General features: G+C 44.5%; 1 protein-coding gene across 1 annotated transcript in view; it reads left to right on the forward strand.

The window, feature by feature from the left end:
- Nucleotides 1-14,421: 14,421 nt before the first annotated feature.
- ERGIC1 (endoplasmic reticulum-golgi intermediate compartment 1) overlaps nucleotides 14,422-25,270 on the forward strand; it is a 60,813-nt gene continuing 49,964 nt past the window's right edge. Inside the window, exon 1 of the mRNA XM_027682538.1 lies at nucleotides 14,422-14,516. Coding sequence (XP_027538339.1) covers nucleotides 14,497-14,516 — 20 coding nt within the window. The 5' untranslated portion in view covers nucleotides 14,422-14,496. The remainder of the gene's footprint in view (nucleotides 14,517-25,270) is intronic.

Consider the following 25,270-nt stretch of genomic DNA (forward strand, 5'->3'; position numbering starts at 1 on the left):
GAATTAAACTTGATGTTCCCTGAAACGGCAAAGAAGGTATTTCTGTAGACATGTCAGTGCACTGGGATGGTTTTTGTTCTCTTAGAAAGCAGAGTGGCCCATACGGCCTCTGGGAGGAAGGGGAGCACAGCTGGTCCCATTTTACTGGGAGAAACGCAGCCAGTGGCAGCTGAACGACTGGAGAGGAGAGCAGAGGTTTGGGGTGAGACCAGACCTTTTGCAACCAAACCAGCACTGCCCACAGGGCTGCCCTTCCTCTTTTCTACCTGACATTGCCAGCAACAGGCCAAGGGAAAAGCCACAAACATCATTGTGGTCTTGCTTCAGTTCCGTTTGACAACTGGCAGAGAGCCCCTTCCCCAGACAGCGGTGGTGCACAGTTTGGGGCAGGTGCTTTCTGTGGTTTTCATGAAGGATCCCTTTGCAAAGTGCTCTTGCAGAGTGTCAGTCCCCACTGGAAGCAAACAGATCTATTCAGTGACCCCTATCTATTCTTAGCAGGATGTGACAGGGACCTCTCCCCCTCTTGTCTCATCCTTGTGCAAACAAGGCACAGCATGACCAGCAAAACGAAAAGCCTGGAGGCTTCTGGGTTGCCCCTGTCAGCACTTGACAGAGCTGTTCTGAGATTTGGCTTGCTAATGTCTGAGAAGTTGAGAAGAGAACAATTATGGAAATCAGAGACAGAAGTCTGGGACAAATGCTCCTGGATTGCTTCTTATGGTGCATGTTCTCATCTGCAGTCCTTTGTAATTGCAAAAAATGGTGCCTTGCAGATACCTTGAAGACACTGGAGACAGACAGATGCATCTCATCATCAGGAAGTCTGTCTTGATAGTCAGCCAAGATCCAAGGGGAGCGTGCATTATTTACTATTATCATAATCATCACCACTGCCACTAACCTCATTTCCCTAGAGATTTGACTCCAGTAGAAATGCATGAAGCCCTATCCTGGCATTCACGATGTTTTTGTTAACCATACTGTCATACAAAGCCTCCTGCAGCTTCTCATGGAACTTTCTGCCTAAGCAGTGGGTTACACACAGTCTAAAGTCCTCTGAACGCTGCTCTTTTTCATTGCAAGCTGCACTTGAAAGCCACGTGATAGGAAAGCAAAAAACTGGATGTACCGTGAGATGCCTGCGGGGACTGCCTGGCTACCTGGCTCCCCACAGACATCGACTTCAGTGGAGAGAAGCAGGACAGCAGAAAATCAATAGCAACAGGCAAAAATTGTTTATTTGTGCCAGCACAGAATTATGAACCCCAAGCTTTTTGCACTTTGCATGTGCAGGAACATGATGTCAACACCTCCGTGCTGCAACAGGAAACAAAAGATAAGACTTGCTGAAGCATCAGCTTTTCCTGAGCACTGACCTGTCACTATGTTTTTGTTTATGTTATGCTTTACAAGGCCCAGGTTACCAATACAAATAATCTTTTTGGCAACTTCAGCCTTAGTTTTATTTCACAAACTGTTTTAAGTGATTGCCAATGCATCTTTTATTTTTAAATACTTGCCTAATTTTTAGCATGTATACAAATGCTACACTATCTGCAGTTTGAGATGTACAGTCACAATGTGGAACTTCTTGACTGGATGACAAAGAGAAATGAAAAAGAAAATGAAAAATGATGTGCTAGTCATAATTAGTAGGCATTGCAGAATATATTTCTGGAGAAGTTATTTGTCCTAAAGATTCATATGCCTGCTTTATAATTGTCAGATGACTATGCAAATATTAGCAGTGACATGACAACAAATGACATTCCCCCACGTATGGAAATGAAGCAGAATCTAAATTTACGAACCCCTCATTTTCATTATTCATCTAAGCCTAATCATAAGCACTGGGAAATATCACTGTAAAATCCAGTGAGTGCTTTTTTTCTGAACTGAAAATCAGGGGGCTGTTTCCCTACTTTGACAGCACACTGAATTTAGCACATGCTGCTCCCGGCGCGCTCTCTGAAATGGATCATCTGAATTTCTGAGGCACTGATGCTTGACAGCCCTGAGAGCGATGCTCCATGAGAAGCACTGCTCCTGAAAGGAACAGAAGCCGGCACAATGGAGCCACTGATTAAGGAGAACAATCATGGAGGATTTCCTATTATGCCGAGCTCCAGAAGGAAACAGTAAGCAACGCAAAGGAAATGAGTGCATTTGCTCAAAATGAAAAGGTCAGCCAGCCACAATTTTTCAGCTTTGATATACACATAACATTTCAACTCCCATTTTTATCACAAATTATAGCTTCCCAAGGTCCTCAGGAAGTTGACAGAGAGATTGTAAGGTTATTGGGTGGTGTGAGAACGGAACTAACTATGATTTACAAACTTGTCATTGCAGCATATCCACTTCTGTGTAGTGAAGAACAAAGCAACCACCCTGGCAGCATCCCTTTTGAATCTTCATCACACAGTTTTAAATAACAGCTCCTGTCAGTAGCAGAGAGAGTCAGACCTCCCCCCTCTAAGCCTCCTGCAAAGCCTGTTTAACAGAATACAACATGGACAGGCAAAAGCTGGGACCCTCCTGTGAATTGCAACTCTACACAGATTCTGCCAGATGCTTGTTCACATCAACATCACTCAAAGGTAAATAGCAGTGACCGTAAACACAACAAAATCTTTCATGCAAAATGTAGTTACATTGGGAAAAAAAATTGTACAGGACTCCTGGGTTCCATCCACAGAATTTCCATTGTCTCCCTATCACAACTTAATCTCCCCCAGCCTTAATTCCACTGTTTATAAAATGGAAACAATAACATTTAGCTTTCTGTCGTGGGCCATCGTGAGAAGTGGTGAATCTTCACTGCTAGTCTGAAAGAAAACCAAATTAGTATTGCCTGAACAAATGGACTATTTCTATTAATGAAATAGTACCAATGGGATTCATATTATTTCGTTTATGTCCCAGCTTTCTCAGCTTTTGCACAGCTCTAAAAATCAACTCTAAACTCTTTGTGTCGAGTACAAACAGCCTCTGAACATGTCATGATGCAGGTATAAGGCGGTTTTATGGTTTTTTTAGCTAAGGAAGCACACAGCACACACAGTGAAACCATGGCACTGCTGAAGTTAATGGGAATACTCATAGCATATGATACAAAACAGCTCCTTGTACAGCATCTATTGTATCTCAAGAGCCTCACTGAGACATAACTAAAATACTGAATCCAAAAGACTTCCAAACACTTCCTCAAGATGAGACTGGTAGGACAAAATTTCAGTCTATGGTACTTGAATGTATAATGAAAAATCCATTAGTGACTCACTTTTTCTAAGGATAGAAGGCAGCATACCTTATGAGTCAGCTTTCTGCTGAGAAAAAAGTCCTACCTTCAATGGAGCAGGAGCTACACCATTGAAAAGAGCTCAATTATTAGCCATTACACTGTGGGACAGAGTGGGGAACAGGTAATGAAAAGAGCAAAAATATATGAAGGACTCAGCTTATGGAGGAGCTCTTAGCATCATAAGACTGACCTTTAAATTCAGTGAAAAATTCATCACCTGTCTGGAAAATTTACTGCAGGCTTCTCTGGAAGTCAAAGCACACATTGATGCTGTAGCTGCAATACTAACATGAGTAGGGTTAAATTAGGTAGGACTGCTTGCCACAGACGTCTGAATCAATTAAAAAAGGGGAAAAAATGAAACAAAGGTAACAAACAAATGTACCGAGCACTATCAAATTAGGATGACTGTAAGGGATGTGAAAAATTTTGTATAGTGTATCAGTCAGATAATAACTACAGATAAAGAAACAGAATCAAATATAGGAGGAAACATGCTGAATACTGACAAAAAAGAAAGTGATATGGGCTCTGAAATGACCTGAGGGAAGTTACTCGCATCTCCCTGAAGAGAACTGTGTGGAGTAAATGAAGGGAATTGCTCATCTGTGAGCTCTGGGCTAGCAAGGTACATTTTTTTCCATCTCTCACTTCAGCTCCTAAGCCCTTACTCAAGCAAAACTCCCACCGGAGTCAATTAAATCTTCCTTCTGTTTTGAAACAACTAAGGCAAGAGAAATCCTTTCAAGTTTGTCAGCTTTTTCACACCTTTTGGCTCCTTGCAGTCATCTTCAGCAGTTGAACTCTCTGCTCACCATACACATACATGAGTCAAGGCACCCTAGAAATAAAACAGCTAAAGAGGTCAACATTTTGGAGGTTGGCATTCTGTCTCAGATTAGTTTTACACTAGATTAATTCCATTGTCTTCAGTAAACTTCAGCGTGATTTTTGCATGGGTGAGTCAGGGAGTTTGGCCTTCTACTTGAAATAATATTATCTGTGGCTTTGGAGAGACACACAATTCAGCTGCGCTGCTTTTTCACGCTTCCACTCCTCCTCAGGGCTCCTGCCTGGGACACGCTGCCTACACAAGGCTGTTAGGACAGGGAATGCAGCATTAGGCCACTCAGCAGCAGGACTTTTTCTTGTGCTTTGGATAAGCTAAATTAGATTCTTAGCTGTGTCAGACATGACCCATAAATCTTACTAAGACTCTAAAACTGACTTATTTCCAGCAAGAGAACGCTCTGCCTTAATTCAATATTTCCCCCTCAGAACTGACAATCAGTGGCTCAATCATTTTTGCAATAAACAGGAAAACGCAACAGAAAATTTTCTCCAGGCATTGCTGCTGGGAAGGAATCTTCTGTTCCAGGGGTTCACTACCAGCTTTGACCTTTTGCCCTCTCTGGGGTAACCACAGTCACCTTACCCCATTTCCCTGCCCTGCCTCGCAGTCAGAGGGGACACGGGAACGCAACGTCACTGACGTGAACTTTATGTGGCCCCGCTGGCACACGGGATGAAACGCAAGAGGTTCCCCATTTACATAAAGCTCCAGTCATGACTCATCTCTGTCTTCTGCAGCTCCAGCTTGTCACTCTGACGAGCCTCCGGGTGGCAAGTGAACGCACTGTGTCGTTTGTCATCACACGCTCCCAACGTCGGCCCGGCTGTTCCAGCTCCTGCAGTGGGGAAACAGCAAAATGTAAAATGCGCACAGAAAATTTCCCTGCAGCGTGGGAAAGTCTCGTGTCTGGCTTCTCGTACTTTCTTATTTGTCAACCCACATTGTCACAAGCCAACACCTCAGCTTCAAGCCTTTGCTAACACTGAGTGGTTGAGTGCCCATCAAGTGTCCATCAAACCTCTGTCCTCTTGGAGGAAGGTCTTACATTAATTACTATAATGATTTACATATTTTCCCATGCAGAAAACTAAGGCTGGAGGCCTCTTGTCTCAGAACCACTTAGAAAATTGTCTCAGAGCTGGGAAGAGGACTGAGGGATGTGGTCCTGTACAACAAACCAGTGGTCACTCAACCAAGAACATCTCTCTCCATGTCAGCACAAAAGGCACAAGTCCACAACAGTGGGATTAGATACATGTCTGCTGTAACTCCCCTCAACATGAGTGGATTTCAATCTTTTTAAGCTGTTAAATTTCAGGCTTAAGGAGTTAATCTCTCTGGATAGCCTACGTTCTCCATGGAATGAGGTTACTGCTCTGAATTGCCTCTGGAGGAAACCTTTCCCTGCACATAGGCCTGAGAGGAAATCTAGGAAAATTGGTTTCATTAGGCCAACGTTAACCTTTGTGAATGCCCTTGTAATGAAGTTTTCATTTTCCTGATGCTGTTCACACGACTGTCGCTGGCAAAAAACATCCACTGATATGGAAAAAGGACATCAGGGAAATTCCATTGAAATAAGTAGAATTGGAAAGTTCTCTTTCTTTTTCTTTTTTTTTTTTCGCATAGTGTTGTTCCCATGATGATTTCAGGGAAGAGAGCACGTGAGTAAGAAGATGAGGAAGGGACAGGGAAACACCAAATACTTTGAGTGTAACACCCTCAAAGACTGGATAAATTTGAAAATATTTACCGTAGAATGGAAACATTTGGGATGGAGAGTGGAAGAAAGTGAAACACAAATGATGAGAGACTCATATTTCAGTGCTGGAAAAATCATGATGAACAGGACAGTCATCTTTATATCCATACTATGAAGCCAACCAAAAGGGAAGGGGCTAAATATTGTATCCAACCCAATATGCCAAGGTTTACTACCTTGGGCTCAATTCTGTGATAACCAAAACCTGTATATATATTTCAGACTGAGAACAGGCTAATCACAGTCTGCCCAAGTCTCTGACATGTTCCCTTTAGTAGCCTCTGACCCCGGAGATGAAAGGGTACAGACATCTTTACACCAGAGGATGCACCACGGCCAAACTACATTAACTTATGGCAGCTAAGATTAATGTTTGGAAGTAGCCCAGTCTCTGAGTCAGACTGATCCTTTCCGCTTCTAAACTTTAAAGTGCCAGGAAAAAAGTTTAAAAGTCCAATTAAAATAAATCCTGGCTAACTCCAGGCTTATCATCACGGCATGAGGAGGGCAGGATTTTGTTTTTTCTTCTGCGAGAAACTTGAGAAAGAAACCATGAAGTGGCCTCACAGGAGACAGGGTGAAAGGGGTCTTCTGTGTCGAGGGTGAAATCTGGAGACTGCTGGATTTGGCTTCCTCTAAAGGATGGAGGAGTTTGCTGGAAGTGTTTATCTGTTGCTTTGTTCAAGTCACTTTGGTTTAGTGATTTCTGATTTTGCACATTGTCATTTGAAAGGGACCTTTCACTTGAGCTTAATTTTTGATGACTCAGCTCCCCAGGTCCATCTCCTCTTAGCTTCTGCCATAAGCTGAAACTTATCCTCACCTCTAAGTTCCTGCACAAGCCTGCCTATGTGTCTGCTTTCATTTCTTCCCAGTTCCCTAAATCATACCCTAACAATGACACTTCAAAATTGCAGAGTCCATGGGCTCCAGGTGAAACCAACACAAGGCCAGAGACAATGATTTCTGGTTTAATTCATTAGAGGGTTAATAAAACCTCTTTATGAAAGATTTTCTCTAGTCACGCCCTGATTTCTGCAGCAGATTCTTTAGCACTGACAAAACCTCCCCAATCCACTGACCATCACAGCACTGCCAAGACACCAAGTGAGAATGAGGAAAACACAAGTCCCACTTGCAGGCGAGGCAGCAATTAAAAATCCATATCCTTACTACAAAAAAGATGAAAAAATAGGTATATACCTCCTGTCTGTAACATCCCCCTGGGCTTACTCAGCTCCCTGAACGCTACACAATATCTGGAGGAAACCACTGAGAATGCTGATAAGGCAGCACAGAGGACATGCCAGAAGTCAGTCAGTGAAGTGCTATTTGACATCTGACGCACAGATGGGCTCCAGTGGGCCCAGTGATGGGTGAGAACCTGCTCAGCTGCAGCAGCACTGGCTGCCCCGAGTGCTGCAGTGGGGTTTGGCAAATCTTCCAACAAAACTTCCACTGCCTTCTTGGAAAATTCTTCCTTGCCAAAGTTTTGTTTTGGTTAACTCGTTTACTGCCTGAGGGTCTTCGTGATGACCCAGTGCTGCTGTACCCTCACATACTGATTCCCTCGTAAAAAGCTGGTTTCCATGTGTTGCTGGGCACGGGAGAGCATTCCCTCGAGCTAGACCTGAGCACAGCCTAACTTGCATTTGGGTGCCTGAGTTGGCTTCCACAGCTCATACCTAAAGAAGCCACCCATTCTGAGGTCAGTCTTGATGCAACAAGTGAGGCACAGCAACCCCAGTCCCTGCTGAGCCTGTGCACTGAGTGCCCATGGAGACCGTGCCGATGCAGTGTCTCTGGGAGAGATCCAAAATAGCACTCAGGCACCAAAGTGCAACTTCTGCAGACTGCTGGCGCCTGTGCTCATGAGAGCAACCCAGGAAAGCTCTGCCTCCCCTCCTCAGCTACGTCAGATGCTGTAAGTGCCTACAGCTTCTGGGGAAAGCTTCCTTAGGTGCCACAAGGTCTGGCACCTTTTTGTGCCCAGCTGCTCTGGGTGGGCTGAATTCTGTCATCTACTTCTTGCCTAAGTCCATCTAGAAGTCAGGTGGGGGGGGTTGCCACGAAGGCCTTAAGGACTCAATTTGCCAGGCATGCTGTACACAGCGGAATGGAACTCTCAGGAGGACTTATAGGTATTTAACATTAGTGAGTCATGGGCCCCTACACCAGTATCCGAGTACTGTCAGTATCGTCGCTGTTTCCCCGCTAAAATCCCTAACCTGTCACCCTATTCTGACACCAGAAATCTTGTGTTCCTGGTTAAACCGTGGCTCAGCTTTCAGAAGCTGGGCAGAGTACATTTTTATCCCTTCCCTGCATGCCCTCAGGTTTCTCAGGGCACTCCCTGTTCAAAGGTCCAGAACTGGCTTCCAGGGCAGTGCTCTCCAGCACTTGGTGAGTATTTAAAGCAGAGGGGTGGCTCATCTGCCAGGCATATTTTCACTGACAAGACTAATATAGATGTTGATGCCAAATGTGTTACTTAAACACATAAGCAAACACTTTTTTGGTCCTGTATGAGTTCCACAGTGAGATATCCATAGGTTCCCTTCTCCTGAGCATTTTCTACTGCCTGATTTAGGCATCTCACCACTCGGAGTACAGGCTAAGGGCACTCAAACCCTGAGATTCTGAGCTATTCCTCTCCAGTGTACAGGGAATTTTAGGCATTTAACTCACTTGAGAGCACCGTGCCTTTGAGAATCAGATTCTAATCCTCAACTCTCCCTTGCTGCTAATCCCAAATCTCTTTAAGACCTGGCCCTCTTAGTGTTCAAAGTCCTCTATTACAGGACTTTACCCTAGTTAACTGTTAACTTGCATTTGGCCATGACCTTTGGTCAGGTGTTTGCACTCTCCTGAACTACACTAAACACTCACCAATATAGGATGCTCTGAAAGCATGAGGTAAGCCTGTGACAGGAGCTGAAACTTCCTTGTGGAGTTCATTTCCATAGTGGAAAAAGAAAGCAAATGCAAATTGTTCTGCTTGCTGTGACTTTCCCATAGTAAATTCCTTGCACCCAAAAGGTGCCAGGAAACAAACTTGAAAACGAAGAGAAATTGTATTAAAACCAGGGTAAATTTTCTAGGGGATTTAAGAATGGCAGATTCCCCTCAGCATTGCCCAACAATGTGCTTGCTCACCGTCATAGGACAAGGAAGAGGCCACGTGGCTGCACAGACCCTCTTCTCCATACTCAAACATACACATGGCAGCTGTACCCAGCCCTGTGATCTATCAAATAATTAGATTATTTCTTCCACCTATTGAGCAGGAAGAAGAGAGGTTGTTGTTATGTCTTCTAAAGGAAAAAGCTCAGCTACTTAATAAAGAAGGAACTTACAAAGTAAATTGAGAAGATAAAAATTTAGTCTAGTCCTTTTATGTCAAATCTCACAAAAATAGATGGACAGCATAACATATGTAATAATGATAAACCCATACTACACTTAAAGACTTAAGTTCTTTAAGACAACACTTCAAGCTTGCTTTTTTGTTCCCCGGAATTTGGAAAGTACTGCCAATGTGTAGCTTACCAAAATCCTAAGAGGAAGGGCTGAACTTTCATCACTGATTATACTTAGCACAGCACTTGTATTTGAATTCTTCACCTCCATGCGCATCCTGTTCCTTCAGAAAGATTTCCTCACACGCTGTTATTTATATTTTTAAAATGCCTTATAACATTTTCTCTTCATTCTCTACAGTGTTTTTTCCTTTTCCTGAACGGCAGTTGTGTTCAATGCCCCTTGCAGCCAGCGACACACCCTGCAGAACACAACACATAATCAAGCACACACGCCCTGCAGAGCAATGCGCTCACTCCAATTCCCAGCCCACCCTGACACGAGTGCTACAAGCATATCCTGTGAATAAAAGCACAGGGGGAAATGTCCTGGGGTGGGCCCTGCCACACAACAGCCCCCCCAAAAAAGCCACAGTTCAGCTGGGAGCAAACACACCTCGGTAGCAGAAAGGGTACAAGTGAATAAGCACTGTACCTTCTGTAACAGTCACTGCACATTCCCAGTTGATGAACGAAGCCTAATTGACCTAAACGATGACTGTATGTACCCAGCTTTACCTTTAGCAAACAATGCTGCTCATAACCCAGTCACAGCACAGTTCCCAATGCAAGAGATGTAGCATGAGCCAGAGGCTAAAATAAAACTCAGCTGTGTGTAAGGAATCACAAACAAAACAACAGATGAAATCATATATGAGTGTCACACAATGTTATATGATGCTGAACAGGTAAGGATCAAGGTTACACTTTCCTGGGAAAGAGGAAACCTTGAGATCACAAAATAGAGATAAGCAAAGTTCATAGATTGATAGAATCATGGAATATCCTGAGTTAGAAGGGACACACAAGGAGCATCCATGAAACTGCCGGCCCTGCACAGGACACCCCAACAATCCCACCTTGTGCCTGAGAGCATTGTCCAAACGCTCCTTGAGCTCTGTCAGCCTTGGGGCAGTGACCACTGCCCTGGGGAGCCTGTTCAGTGCCCGATCATCCTCTGGGGGAAGAACCCTTTCCTAATATCCAACCTAACCCTCCCCTGGCACAGCTCCAGCTGTTCCCTTGGGTCCTGTCACTGGTCACAGAGAGCAGAGATTGGTGCTGCCCCTCCACTACCCTTTGTGAGGAAGTTGTAGACAGCTATGAGGTCTCCCCTCAGTATCCTCTTTTCCAGGCTGAATTACTAATTATTAAAATAAACTCTACAAATTAGCATTAATATAAACTCTATTAATGTGGAGTTAAAAACTAAAGAATAATGTATAATCTAGAAATTAAGAATATCTCAGAAACCTGAAGATGAATCATTTTACCTCCATAAACAAATTTATGAAATAAATATCCAGGAAGATGATTCAAACAAAGCACTTTTTGGTCACTTTTTTTTAATAGGAAGGAGGTACCAGTTTTGTTGTTGTGAGGCATTAGTTAGGAATCCAGATAGAGTCATCCATGATCTGATTTATCTATAAGAAAGTGAACTGGAATGAGGAAAATATTCCTTTTTTTTGCATGAATTATGAACACAGAATTACTAATAAAGGGATTTGTTTGCTAATTATAGAGCTGAAGCTGATCCTACTCTGTAGTCTTAGGTGAGTCAATTCATCCCCCTGCTTTGGTTTCTTCACTGTTAAAGAGTTCTGAAAATACTGACTGACTTGATTTCAGAGTAGCAGTTTGGCTCAATTAATGTTCCTAATGCAATTTGAAGAGAAACGATAGTTTTAGGTCTACAGTTGTCAGGAAAGTGTTGGGTTTTGCTCACATGAAATAGAAAATTAACTTTTAAATCAGTTGTCAGTATCAGTTTACTCATTCCAGTTCTAATGATTTGACAACCACTTCGAATAAACCCCTTGCTTTTGGTTCCCTTTCTAACACACAACATGAGCTAAGCTGCCGCACCCAGCTGGACTGCTGACAAATTCCTGTTCTTATCTCAGGCTCGATAGAAGCCTTATGTAATTAAACAATACTGTGACGAGGGTCTTATCTCAGGGCATTAATTTCTTCTTCCCTCGACAAGGATGTAAGTGAGCTGGACCCAACTGGAAAGCAGCTGTGAGCCCATTGCTTTCTTCAGAGTTTGACCTTTTAGTGGAAAATAAAACCTCCACAACGTGAGCTCTCGCTGTGTTGTGTTGTTGACACTTGAGCCTGCAGGAGGAAGAACTCTTCAAGGCCACCTCCAGATTTGTCTGCTGCACAAGTGAAGAGCTTCTGTAAATCCTTCAGCACTCTCCCGAGTGTTGATGTCTTTGCACAAGACAGTTAATAACAGCTAATGATGTCGGGGCCTTGCCAGAAGCTCAATGAGCACTTGGTTGTGTAACTCTAACTCGATAGGCACTGTTTGTTTTGGGTTTTTCCACCACAGATAGTACCCCCTGGCTATAACAAGGCAATTGGTTGACCTCATGAGAGATGAGAATTGTCTCATTAATTTGAGTGGGTTATTCAGTTTTGGAGCACAATGCAAAGTGCAGCAGGATTTGTGGCTGATCTGGTAGCAATCTGCTGAACATGCTTGCACACTGCGGTTGGACAATTTAGGTGTCTGAGATAAAAAAAAATGAATTAGCTATTTTTATCTATTCCCTGGGGGCTTCTGAGGGATTATGCCATGTTATCTCATATTCGTGATTGCTCCAGTTTAGTTTTTAACACTCCTAACGTGAATTATTATATCTTCCTTTGAAAGACTATGGCATTGATTAACAACTCTGAGTCTTTGGTAAATTCAATCTGAATTTCTTTTTTTATCCAGGTATGTGCCTAGTTTGTGGGTGAAAGTTAAAAATGGAAAGATGTGCATATCTAAGTAGAGATGATGACAGCAGGAGGAAGAGGAAGAAAGCTGCAGAATCAATTAGAAATGCAGTATGTTGCACACAGCATATTTAGATTGCTGTCGTTTCCCTCTTTCTCTTGCCCTGCTTTTAGACTTAAAAAGCAAGAGTAGCTGTATTTTGTTCCTGCACTGCAATTTAACATGCACTGTATGTGAGCAACAGCAATTCTGAATACAGGAGCAATCACACTACCTGCAGCAAAAAGTCCCTGATGGATGCTACAAGCTGGTGACATTATTACGGGAAACACCTGGGGTGGTGCATGGAGCAATGCAGGATTAGCCATGTGCATTGCACTGAACCTGGCAGGAATGCAAGAAAAAAGCATTTAGGCAAAAAGGCAAGACTGGGGAAATTTCTCACCTAATTAATGGAGAGCTTTTCCTTATTTTAATTCCCTTGCCCCCAGTAAAAGTGTAAAAAAGATTGTCAAGAGCAAGTGAAAGAGCCATGCTGGCAACAAAGGAGCTCATTATAGAATCACAGAATGGCCTGCAGTGGAAGGGACCTTAAAGATCATCTCATTCCAATCCCCTGCCACAGGTAGGGACACCTTCCACTAGACCAGGTTGCTCCAAGCCCCGTCCAACCTGGCCTTGAACACTTCCAGGGATGGGACAGCCACTGCTTCTCTGGGCAACCTGTGCCAGTGCCTCACCATCCTCACAGGGAAGAATTTCTAAATCTTAACCTATGTTCTGTCAGTTTTGAAGGCACTCCATTCCCCCTTGTCCTGTCACTACCTGCTCTTGTAAATAGTCTCCCATCCTCTGCTGGGAAGGATACGTGGAGGTGCAGGAGTGGGTGCTCCCCCTTCCTTCATGGGCACTGGGAAGCGTGAGACTTTCCCCGGTCTGTCACCGTGGCTTGGGTCTGTCTCCAGACACAGATCACGGCGCATTCACACGCACAGGTCATTATTATTGCGATGCTGAGGATTCAAAGGACGCCCGACAAAGCCTGAAGCACCGCGCCCATGTGAGCAGCCACGCTCCGGCCTGGGGGCCTGGGCAGTCCCGCTGGGCTGGCAGCCGTGTCCACAGGCAGTGCAGGAGGGCTGCCAGGAGCCGAAGGAACGTGGGCAGCGCTGCAGACAGCTGAGCACACTGGGCTGAGCCCGCTCCGCTGGGCATGGTCAGCGCTGGGCAGCCCCAGCCCTGTGGCAGGTGCTGAGAGGGTCTGTGGGCACCGACAGGGCCCTTGGGGTGTAGTGAGGGGACAGTGGGGCTGAACAGTAGGACGCCCCGGAGTGCTCCCTGTACTCAGCACTTCCCACCGTGCTGGGCACTGGTGAGGTCACAGCTCTAGTGATATGTCCAGTTCTGGGCCCCTCATTGCAAGGGAGACATTGAGGAGCTGGAGCATCTTCAGAAAAGGGCAATGGAGCTGGAGAAAGGTCTGAAGAGTCAGTCATGTGAGGAGCATCTGGAGAAAAGGAGGCTCAGGGGGGACCTTCTCACTCTCTACAGCTCCCTGATAGGAGGTTGTAGCCAGGTGGGGGTCACTGTCTTCTCCCAGGCAACAAGTGGGGACAGGAAATGGCCTCAAGCTGTGCCAGGGGAGGTTTAGGTTCGACACCAGGAGGAACTTCTTCACAGAAAGGGTGATCAGACATTGAAAGGGGCTGCCCAGGGAGGTGGCGGAGTCTCCATCCCTGGAGGTGTTGCTTAAGGAAAGACTGGACGTGGCACTCAAAAGCTCGGGTCTGGTTGACAAGGTGGTGGTCGGTCACAGGTCGGACTCGATGATCTCGGAGGTCTTTTCCAACCTAAACGATTTTGTGATTCCGCGCTGGCAGTGCCCGCGGGGCTGAGCGGGGCACCCCGCGGTGCCGGCAGGGCACTCCGAGCCGCGGGGCACCGCGGGCATCCAGGGGACTCGGCAAGCTGCGGGGGAGCCGGGGTGCTGCCGCTGCCGCGGGCTGGGACCAGCCGCATCCCGCTCCCCGCACCCAGCATCCCGCACTCCGCATCCCGTATCCCGCATCCCGCTCCCAGCACCCGGCGCCCGGCGCTCCCGTAACCCGGCGGCGGAAGCCCCGGCCGGCCCGGCCGCCCAATGGGCTGGTGCTGCGCGGCGCCGGGGCCGGGGCCGTCACTTCCTGGCCCTGCGGCGGCGGCGGCAGCGAGGCGAGAGCCGGGGCCGGGGGCGGCGGCGCCCGCAGCCCGCCCGCCACCAACATGCCCTTTGACTTCAGGAGGTGAGTCGCGACAGCGCCCGCCCGCCCCGCGGGGACCGGCCGCGCCCGCCCCTCGGCGCTCCCCGCCCGGTGGGCAGGGAGGGATGCAGGGATGCGCGGACGGACGGATGGATGGGTGGATGGGTGAAGTAGGTGTGGGCAGGGAAGGGCCGTGGGAACGGGGAGGCTCTGTCCGACGAGCGGCTGTTGTTCTGCAAGTTGGTTGTGCAAAGCCAGAGGAGGTGTGTGCTGTTTGGGGCTTCCCCGGGCAGGACCTCGCGGGGAGCAGCAGGACCTCGGGGGTCATGGATGTGTGTGTCCCACGGGACCCCGCAGAGGGTATCGGGGTGAAGGTGCGGGGACCCTGCTTCTCCCGCAGATCCTTGGGGTCCCACTGCAGCTTCACGGGGTCACGGCAGGGCTCCCGCAAAGCTTTAGGGCATCACTCCTTATGGTGGAGCTCCCACAGCATCCTCAGGGGGTCATTCCTTACAGTGTGCAGAAAGCAGTGCTATGTGTCTGATTGCTGGGAACCAACATTGGTGCCTCCACCTTTGGCTTTGCCATCCTGAGCAGGTATGAGTTGTAGGATTTGGCCTTTCTGTGGGGCTCCTGCATCCCCTGGGCCATAGCAGGCAGTGTGAGGTACCAAAGCACAAGTGAAAAAGACCCCTCTGACTTAAATGGAGCTGAAATAGCAACTATGGGTTCATTTTGTTTTTGAGCCATTCTTGAGCCAACGATTTGTAACTTTCCAAGTTCAGAGATGCACAGATGAGTTTTCTGATGTAGATTTTACTTAATATTACAATAAAAAATACATGCATTTTTGGGAACATACAGTCCTTTCCATGTAAGATCATCATGACCTGTACATGTGACCCCTTTGAGATGACAGGGGGAAATGGTGATAATGCAGGTTTTTAGTTCTCCCAAACAAAAGTTGTGTGTTATATTTTTGCTGTAATTCTAAACCAGGCCTCTCATTTATACAGGCTGACAGGATCTTGTGTGATCCATGGGGCACTGTTGAACATGGAGGCAGTTGCTTCTGAATGAAAACTTGTTGAAGCTGGAAACAGTATCTGCTGGATCTTGTGGGATCTGGGGCCCAGAGCCTCGTTTCTGCTTTTGTATAAAATTTGATAGAAAAAGTCTTCTCAGCTTTGGAGACATTCTGCCAGCTGCGAATCTTATTACCATCTATTTTCAGACTTGTAAAATACATGAACAATAAGGGACCCTGGGTTGTGGCTGTCACTTTGTAATAGCAGATAAAGCAAATGTTATTTCTGATGTCTTTGAAAAGGTAATTTTTGTTGGGTCTCAGAATACACATGTGGAAACACTGGCTCACCAAGAGAATAATCACCTTAAGAGACAGCACTAGTGCTTCACTTTGGAATGGAACAAAGACATTAAGTAAAGACTGAATGGCAGGGTTTGTGTTAATGAGTTACAAAGAGAGCGGCATCAGTTCAGATCTGCATTTTAAAGATTCACAATTGCAAATAACTTCTTTGTCATTCAGACTGGAGGATTAGAAATAGACACTTCAAAGCTCTTTCTGAAGTAACGTAAGCTTGCTGAAGTTCAACTCTTCTGCAAAGATGAATTTTTAAAAGGTTGCTGTTGATAACAGGAATTTTATATTTAAATTACAGAGAAACTAATGTCACGTGCAACAAACCACTTTCCTGTTTTAGAAGCATGAACAGAGTTCAGGGCCAAAATGTTGCAAAGGTTAGAGCCCTTTTTAGCTGTTGTGGGTTTTGTTCATTGTGCAGTCAGTGGAACAAAATCTGCTGAGGCTGGAAAATTTTACTGTTGTAGGTGAAGTATGATGCATATGTTAAAAAAAATGTACAGGTACTTCCTGACAACTCTAGAACATACAATACAGTGCTCTTAGAGAAATGAGGTTAACACCTTGAGTGAGTTTCTGAATGAAGAGGTGACTTTTTCATCGTGTGAAATACAAGGTTTTTCTCTCAGAGATTTCAGCTGGATGTTCTCTGTGGCAGGTGCAGTTTGGCACCCTGTCTTTAGCACACACTTTGGAGTGGGTGTTATGCCTGTGTATGATTAGAGGTTTGAGTTGTTAAGCAACTTTTAAAAGTGCCCCTTTATATCCACTAGAGTCCCAAAATTCAGACGTTCCAAGTGGAATGGAGTTTTGGTGTTCTGGAGGCCACAGATTTTGCAGGTCTGTGTTGCTAATGCAGCTGAAAGAATCACTGTCCTTAACTGCTCTTGTCAGGACATTTGGGAAGGCAAGGTCTTGTTGTTGTTTTATCCTCCCTTTACTGAGAGCTTTTATTTTTGGTGTTTTAGAGTGGCAGGATGTTGACAGCTGACATCAGTAGAGAGAGGCATAGACCAGAGAGAAGTTCAGACCTCAAGCTCTGTTTCCACACAAGGTAGCTCTAGCATGAATAGGTTTCCAGAGTCTCATCTAGAGACGATAGAGACACCAATGACAAGTAATTAAAACAGCCCATGATCAAAAATATCCCTATTCTACACCAAGTAAAAGTCAAAGAAAGCCTTTCCATCTGTGGGACTAAATCTCTTTCCTCTCACCTAGAATTACAGGTTCATATCTGGCATGACTGAAGAATCCAAAGTGCCTAAACATCTTTCTTGGAAGTTGTCTCCATCAGTTAATCTGAACCATATTTATTGGTTCACATCATGGTTCCATATTAGAAGTATCTTGTTTTGTTACTTGTAATTTTTTGTACTTTTTTTTTCTGTAGGACTTCTGTATCCTTGGCTTATCGATAGTTCCCTTTGGTGATACCAAAGGCATTTAATTCATTAATAAAACAATATTTCCACAGTAAATTCATGTGAATAATAATAATAATAATTCTGTCCCAAGTATCTTTAGGGTTTTAATAATACTTAGTACTTACCTAATGCTTTTCATTTTTCAAAGCATTTCATTCACGCTAATCTCTCCAGTCCTGCTGTGATGTTGGTATGAAACCAAGTTTTCAGCTTCCAGATTGGAGCCTTCACTGCAAGTCTGTTCAGTGCATGTCACAAGACACCAGCCCTCCTACAGAATTCCTAAATCAGTTTGTATTTCCAGAAGGCCTGGTTCTTTCCTATTTTTTAAAACCCATTTGGCTGCAAGAGGCAGGCAGATTTTTCCTTGTTTCCCATCCCTTGGTTCCTTAGAACTTGTGTCAGCAAAGCAGCTTTGTACCTATTTTATTGGGGATTTGAGTTATCTCACTGGACCTGAAAGGGTATTTCCCCCTCAAGCCTTTAAAGCCCAGTGTCACCTGCACACTTGCAGCATCTGAGGATGGTTAAAATCATAATTAGATTAAACTGTAAGCCTGGGTCATCTTGAGTGGTGATTATGGGCCAGAAGGTTTCTCGTACGTTGTGTGATCCAGTTAGCAGGAGCTTGAGCTGGTGCTGGGACTTGAGAACTGCTCTGGTGTTGAGAATTACATACATAAAAATGAAAACTGCAGATGTAAAAATAAGTTGCTCCTTTGCAATAGATGTGGACATGATAAAGAGAAACATTACTGCAAGTTCTCTGCCTTTGGTGGCTTTTCTTTGCACCTGCCTATTTGCATGAAGGAGTTACTGATGGGTTTTTAAGATACTGAAACTTCTAAACTATTTTGGTAACTTTAATTGGTTAGACTGAGAAAAACTAAAAGAGACCACTCTGAAATCAAGTTTTTGTTCTAATTCTGGGTAATTCTCAGTTGTGCCCTGGCCAAGTGTTTGGCAGAGAGTGGCAAATATCCATGAGTCCTTATTTTTATATTTGACTGAGAAATTCACAATTCCTTTCCCACAATTAATCATTGTGATGTTTTCATTAGGGATTTGTTGTTGTTGATTGGTTTTGGGGTTTGGTTTGGTTTTTTCAGTGTCATAACATATATGAAGTAACAGCATGTTATATCCAGATTTTGGAGGTCATGGGAAAGGAACCAGGCTTAGAAAGGATTTAGATTTAAATGCTGATGTAGTGTGGAAGGCAAAGACTCTTATTCCATTGTCACAGTACAACGGGCCCCCACTGTCAGCTGTTCTTTGGCACATCTGTGATAAATGGTATTTTAATGTAGTTATTCTGATTCAGATATGAAGTACATTTTTATTGTTTTGGGACACAGGCAGGTCTTTGCTTCAGTTCCCGAAGGCCTTTTTAAAATCAAATTGTTCAGTTTTAACAGAAGCTGACACGTATCCAACCTTATTTTGGGAGAGAGAGTATGTTTGGTTTTAAATTAGACCTAAGAGTTGTGATGGTAAATAGGCAAAGTGATGCTCAGACATCTGACCTGGAACAATTGTGGAATCAATTCCTGATCAAATTATTGATGACAAACCAGTAGATTGATTATAGGTGATTTTGAGTCTGAGGAGAAAAATCATTTCTAAACTAAGCAACCCCGTGGACAACTTCTCATTCACTTGTGAGCTTAAGGAAAATAACTTATTTTAGGTTTTAGCCTTCAGAAAAGAAGGAACCAAGTTGACTTTCATGATCCTACCATTTTCCTTTCAGCAGGTTTGTGAGGGGTCACAATTGAAAATCATAGAATCAACTGGGTTGGAAAAGACCTCCAAGATCATCAAGTCCAACCCTTGATCCAACACCGCCGTGGTTCCCAGACCATGGCACTAAGTGCCACATCCAGTCTCATCTTAAAAACCTCCACGGACAGTGACTCCACCACCTCCCTGGGCAGCCCATTCCAATGCCTGATTACTCTCTCTGCAAAAAATTTCTTCCTAATATCAAACCTAAACCTCCCCTGGTACAGCTTAAGACCGTGCCCTCTTGTCCTATTGCTGGTTGCCTGGGAGAAGTGACAAAATCTTTCTGTAGCCCCTCAAATCTCCCTTCAACTTGTCTGGGATTTGTTTGCCCTGTGTTTGAACATTTGCCAGTCGTTATGCAGAAATGGTGACTACTCGAATCTTTGGCATCGCCTAATAAATATCAAATGTTAGTGGAAATGTTCATGTTTGCTCAGGAATTTTCAGTTGCAGTGTGAGCCAGCACCGCGTTTACCATCAGATCCGGGTGCTTTGTGCTCCGTGCACCTGCTGGCACCTTCCCAGCACCTCCTTTAACCAGCTGCATCAACACACACTCCTTCCTTTGGCAGAATTACTCGCTGAACTTACTTTGGAGGACTGGCACCGTGAGCTCATTTGTTAGCAGGTGCATGGTGGTGATAGCAGCTGGGAGGCGTGTTCTTGGCTGAAACACAGTGGGGAGGGTGAGAGGAGAACTAACAGCTCAGACTGGCTGTTGTGGCATCTCCTGATTGCATGGGTTGTGCTGCTGGTTTGTGCAAACCGTGGCACAGCAAAAAGGGTTGTGTGTGCCCTGTGCTGAGCTGTGCACAGTCACTGTCACTGCCACAGACGTTGCCACTTGCACAGTGATTTGGTTCACAATCTTAAATCCTGTATGTGATGGAGCTGGTAGCCAGCACTCCCTAAATTAGTGTCTACTCCAATAACTAGTGTCCTGGCACAGCTGTGTGTTGGGTAGTTGCCTCTCTACGCTCTGCAGGACCCAGATTTTCTCTCTGGCTACCGAAGTGATATGAGTTCTCCAAAGTGCCTGTAACTGCAAGTGAATTTCATCCTGAACTGCAGTCTGGCGAGCCAGTTCCAGTTCACATTGTGCAATGTCGCTGGTAAACAACCCTTCCAAGTGGTGTTGCTGCCACCTTACGTAATTACCAAAGTGGTTTTGGTGCCAGGCAGTACCATGACTAACTTTGTTTCAACAATAGCCCTTTGAGGGCACCTGAGAAATTATTCTGCAGTCACAGCAGTCAGATGGGCAAGCAGAGCTGTACAGACAGTCTGTTGATGTTTGTGCCACAAATAACTGATTATACATAGCATGCATGTATGTAGATATTTCTTCCTAAGTCTCCGTAATACATCATTTCTCTTGAAATACAGTTGGAGTAGAGATTTCCTAAGTATAGAAATATTAAAATCTGTCTTTGTAGGAAAGTTCTGTATTGTTCCTTCTGAACTTTAACTGTCCTCCTTTGTTCAGTCCTTGGTGACACAGATGCTTTCTTCATGCCATCATAGTTCATTGCTGTGAAAATGTCTGAATCACACTGTAAACAGAGCTGAAGCAATACCACCAGCGTGGATGGGGAAGCTGTGGATGTTGTTGAGCTTGTATTTTGAAGACTGCTTGTGTATTTTTTGGGCATGTAATTCAAATGGTGGAGGTGGTGAGAAAAGAATAGTCTTGCAATGAACGAAGAAATGGTGGAATGGTCTTGTTTTTTTTGTCTTCTATCCAAGCACAAACCCTGAACTGTTGTCTAGGTATTCCTGTACAGAGCCAACTGCTCTCAAAATGGAAAACTTGTTCTGCCAAAACATTAACCACAGTCTTGCCATGACCTACAAAATCTTGCTCATACTGAAATGTTTGAGTATTTTAGTGGTAATCATGGCAGACACACACACAAGACTGTAGTCCGTGTGACAGTGTGACTTGCTGTGTTTGAACTGTGTGTGTTTGGGTATTTGCTTTTCTGTTGGTGTTTTTTAAGGATGTTTCCAAATCAGATCTATTTAGTTTAATTTAGAGAAGCCAGAAAGATTGGCATTTAATAGAAGAGCCTTCAAAATGCCCTGTTAATGCAGGCAGGCAAGTATAACTGCTGACAGGATTTCAGGAGGTCATGGCTTCTTAGTGTTTATTTAACAATCATATCCCAAGGCAGATCATTTGGCTTCCAAATTGCTGTCCATCTCTGTAGACCACTGGGTGCTGTGAATAAAGCAAGCCCACCACTTCAGCCAGTAATGTAAATATGACTTTGTTTTCTGATAAACATGAAGTTTCAGAGCCTTGGTCAGATTCCATGTCACTCTAAGTCAACTGTGACCCCGTTGCATTGAAATCTGATTCTGGTTGCTGAATTATAACAGGTTGTATCTGGACTAGAAACCGCTGGTAAACCTGATCCCCAACAATAACTTGCAGCTCTTGGGCCTGCATCAGTTATGTTTTTCTACTGGGATAACATCCATCAGATGTTTCCTGGAAACTGTATCAAAACCAGGAACTTCACTTGGAAGCCAGAGGATGCAGGAGAACTGTACTTGCTTGTAGGTAATACACTTACATGCAAATAAAAAGTGGGACTGAGTTGTAAAAGCATGTACAGGAATTCTTGTCTCCTTAGATTGGAATTCAAATAGGAGAACATGAGCTGGTCGCTGCAGGTTTATTCATATTCTGAAAAAATATAATATATTTGAATCCCCAATTGATGCTTTGGGAAAGGATATGCTTTTTTGTCTGTAAATCTTGTATATTAATGGATTTTGTCCCATAGAAATTCCTTTGGAGGAAAAGGAAGACTTGGTTGTGAGTGAATACCAATGTCTGCTCTCTCAAGTCAGGGTTCTGCTGCTCTTAACCCGTGTCAGCTTTAGACAGGTACCAGTTCCTGTCTGAGCCTCAGTTACTGAATTGTTTCAAGGGAACCTTCCTGTGCTTGCTCGCTCTGCAGAGCAGTGTTTGAACTGGACTGGTCCAGGCTGAGATTGTGAGCCTAGATGATGTCTAGGAGTTTCCCTTATGGATCTGCAGAAATCTCTGTCATGCAGTAGAATATGGATTGGTCTGTGTGCTTTTGAGGGAAGCTTTAAGAATATGGAGCTGTTTCCTTCACACATCCCTCCCTTGCCTTTTTTTTCCCCTTCCCCAGATGTTTCATTTGTTCCTGCTCTTTTGTACCAATGTCTGACTTTTGTGCTGAGCAAGTGCAGCTGGGACATAAACCAGAAAGTAGCTTCCACAAATAAAATTTACATGTCTCTGATGCTAATTTTATCTCACCAGATCTTGTTTCAAGGTGTTCAGCAGTACAAGGCAGCAACAGAATCTTACTGTTCTGTGATTCCTGGAAGCTACGGGAAAGACTACAGTACAATTCTTTTTTTTCCATAGCTCTGCCCGGATTATGCTCCAAGTTGTGTGTAGGGAATTTCTTGGAAATCACAGTCCAACTTTGAATTTTGTTCAGTGTCTGCTGGAGATCAGGACCGTTGTTTGTGGGGAGGGCTGAGGAGCTGGCCAGTAAGGGCAGTAGCCTGGCAACACTGGGAACCAGCAGCTGTGGGCAGTGGGTTGTTGGGCATTGGAATGGGCTGCCCAGGGTGTAGTCCCCATCCCTGGAGGTGTTCAAGGAGTGACTGCACGTGGCACTCAGTGCTCTGGTCTGGTTGATAAGGTGGGAATTGGTCACAGGTTGGACTCGATGATCTTGGAGATCTTTTCCAGCCTCAATGATTCTGTGATTCTGTGAATGTGAAGGAGGTAGAGGAACCCTGAGCTTGCAGGGCTCAAATTGGGAAAAGGAGGGATGTTCAGGACTAGGGGTCTCAAAAAGGAAAGAATGGGTGATGGTGGGAGGTGTTGGGATGTGCTGGGGAGCTGCAAGAACAAGAATCTCTGAGTTTTAGTTTACTTATGACATTCAAGTATCTGAACAATTTACTTAGTTTGAGGAGCAGCCGTGTGTGTTAATCCTGATTCTTTCTGATCTCCAGAATATGCTGCTCCCACTCAGGAGTACAATGGCTCTTGTTCATAGTCCAGAGAAGGGCTGGATCCTTTTGAATACCAGTCCCCTTACTTGAACATTTTTCTTCATGACACTTTTCTCCTGTTTTGATGAAGCAGAGTATAATTGGTTCACTTTATTAAAAATACATGTCTCTTCCATCCTTCATTTTGACACCTGCTTCACTGCCTAAAAGGAAAGAAAATACTTGCTGGCAAGAGTCCACCTTTGAGTATTTGAGATTATACTTTCCTCCTCCTCCTAATTGCTTTTGAAATTTGTTTGAGCCTAATATTTTATTTGGAAGGAAAAAAAAAAGGTGATGTACCGCTTCCTGTTTTCCATCCTTCAGTGTCACCTAAAATAGTTGCACTTTTGGCGTATTTCAGCAATAACAATTGTCGTGTGTCTTCTTGAGCAGCAGAGAACAAGGTTAATATGCACTGAAAGAATAAAAGCACAGAATTTAGAATGTAGTTGACAAAAAGGTGTTATGGAGGGACAGCGTGATGACTGGCAGGAGGGAGCAAGCAGGAGAACCAGCTCCTTGGAAAGGAATCAGTTTAAATGGGAGCAGAACGTATGAATTTTTTGTGCCCTTTTCCAGCAGCTGTTGTGGAGATTCGTAGTCTTTTGTCCTAGAAATAAATGGGTTTGTTTTTTTGTCCCTGTGCAAATCCTTTACCTGCTAAGTAAAGGAGCAAGCCAGATGACATAATGCTGCAGAGGCTGATGCCTCCGATGTTCTCTCAGCCCCTTTCCCTGTGTCCAGTTACCCAAAGGCTGGATTATATAATTAATGACAGTACTCCTGGCTTAACCTTGTTTTCTTGTTCTCAGTACTCCTCCTTGTTTCAGAAACTTCCTCTGTTAGTTTCATTATGTTCTTGGAACTAGAATTAAGAGGGAGGAGCTGGCTGGCAAGGAAACCTCTTCCTACATTTCATTCCTGGGCTTAAAAGTGTGGAGAGTCAGCAGGTCAAAAAAAATAACTATTTGCTTTGAAAAGTGGTGTGATGTTGTGAGTTAGAAATCAGTCATACAGAATTTGAAAATTGCAGTCTTCACCTGGTTGCAGTCCAGATAAACTGGTTTAAAACTCCATTAGCCCCTCCACATCCCTGTCTGGTCCTTCCTGTATCAGAGCTTGCTCAAAGTGGTTCAGGATTAAACAGTTTCTGATATAATTCTGAAGTCTTGCTAGTTTGTCCATTAAAGCTCAAGTTGTGGAGTACATGTATTAGTATCCCATTGTGTGTAAATAAGGACTAGCTGATTACTTAATGATGTGTGTGTTATCTGCTGTAATGCAGGTGTTAATCTTATAAAATGTGTTAATAACTGCTTGGTATTTACAAGTATCGGCTTATTAGTCCTGCTTTGAATCTGTGTTTGCATCTGGAACTCACATTCCCAGCCAGGCTTTGGTGTTTGTATATTCAGTGTTTACTTGCTGTGTGAAACTGAGATTAACAGGATCACTTATCTTACTTTCCATGTGCTTCAAAGTTTGTGTCCCAGCTCACAAAACCATCAAGATTGTTCATAAACGTGCACTCCAGGCACAAACCTGTTAGTGAACCAAGGTTCAGCTCTTGCAGAGCACATCCAGTTTGTTTTCATAAGCCACCTTCCTGCAGCTTTCAAAGAATCACAGAATATTCTGAGTTGGAAAGGACCCATGAGGATCATCAAAGTCCAACCCCTGGCCCTGCACAGGACACCCCAACACTCCCACCATGTGCCTGAGGGTGATGTCCAAACCCTCCTTGAGCTCTTCTGGCAGCCTTGGGGCCGTGACCACTGCCCTGGGGAGCCTGTTCAGTGCCCAACCACTCTCTGGGGGAAGAATCTTTTCCTAAAATCAACCTAACCCTCCCCTGACACAGCTGCAGCCATTCCCTCAGGTGGAAGTTGGAGCTTTGCTCAGTGATGCTTCATTATTTGCAGAGTTTTTCACCTGAAGATTTACATGTGCTTGAGGAAAGGTGGGCAGATGTTACCAGATGCTGCTGTGCAAAATGTACAAGCTGAAGAAGAAAGATTTAATTGACTGGAACAGAAATTACACAGTGAGTCAGCATCGGGAGCAGAACAGAACTGAGGTCTGTTGGCTCCCACTGCTGCATCCCATCCCTGGGATTGTAGCGTGGCTGTCCTGCAGCTGTC

The sequence above is a fragment of the Neopelma chrysocephalum genome, unplaced genomic scaffold (genome assembly GCF_003984885.1).
Source record: "Neopelma chrysocephalum unplaced genomic scaffold, ASM398488v2 Primary Assembly neopelma1_63, whole genome shotgun sequence".
NCBI lineage: Eukaryota > Metazoa > Chordata > Aves > Passeriformes > Pipridae > Neopelma > Neopelma chrysocephalum.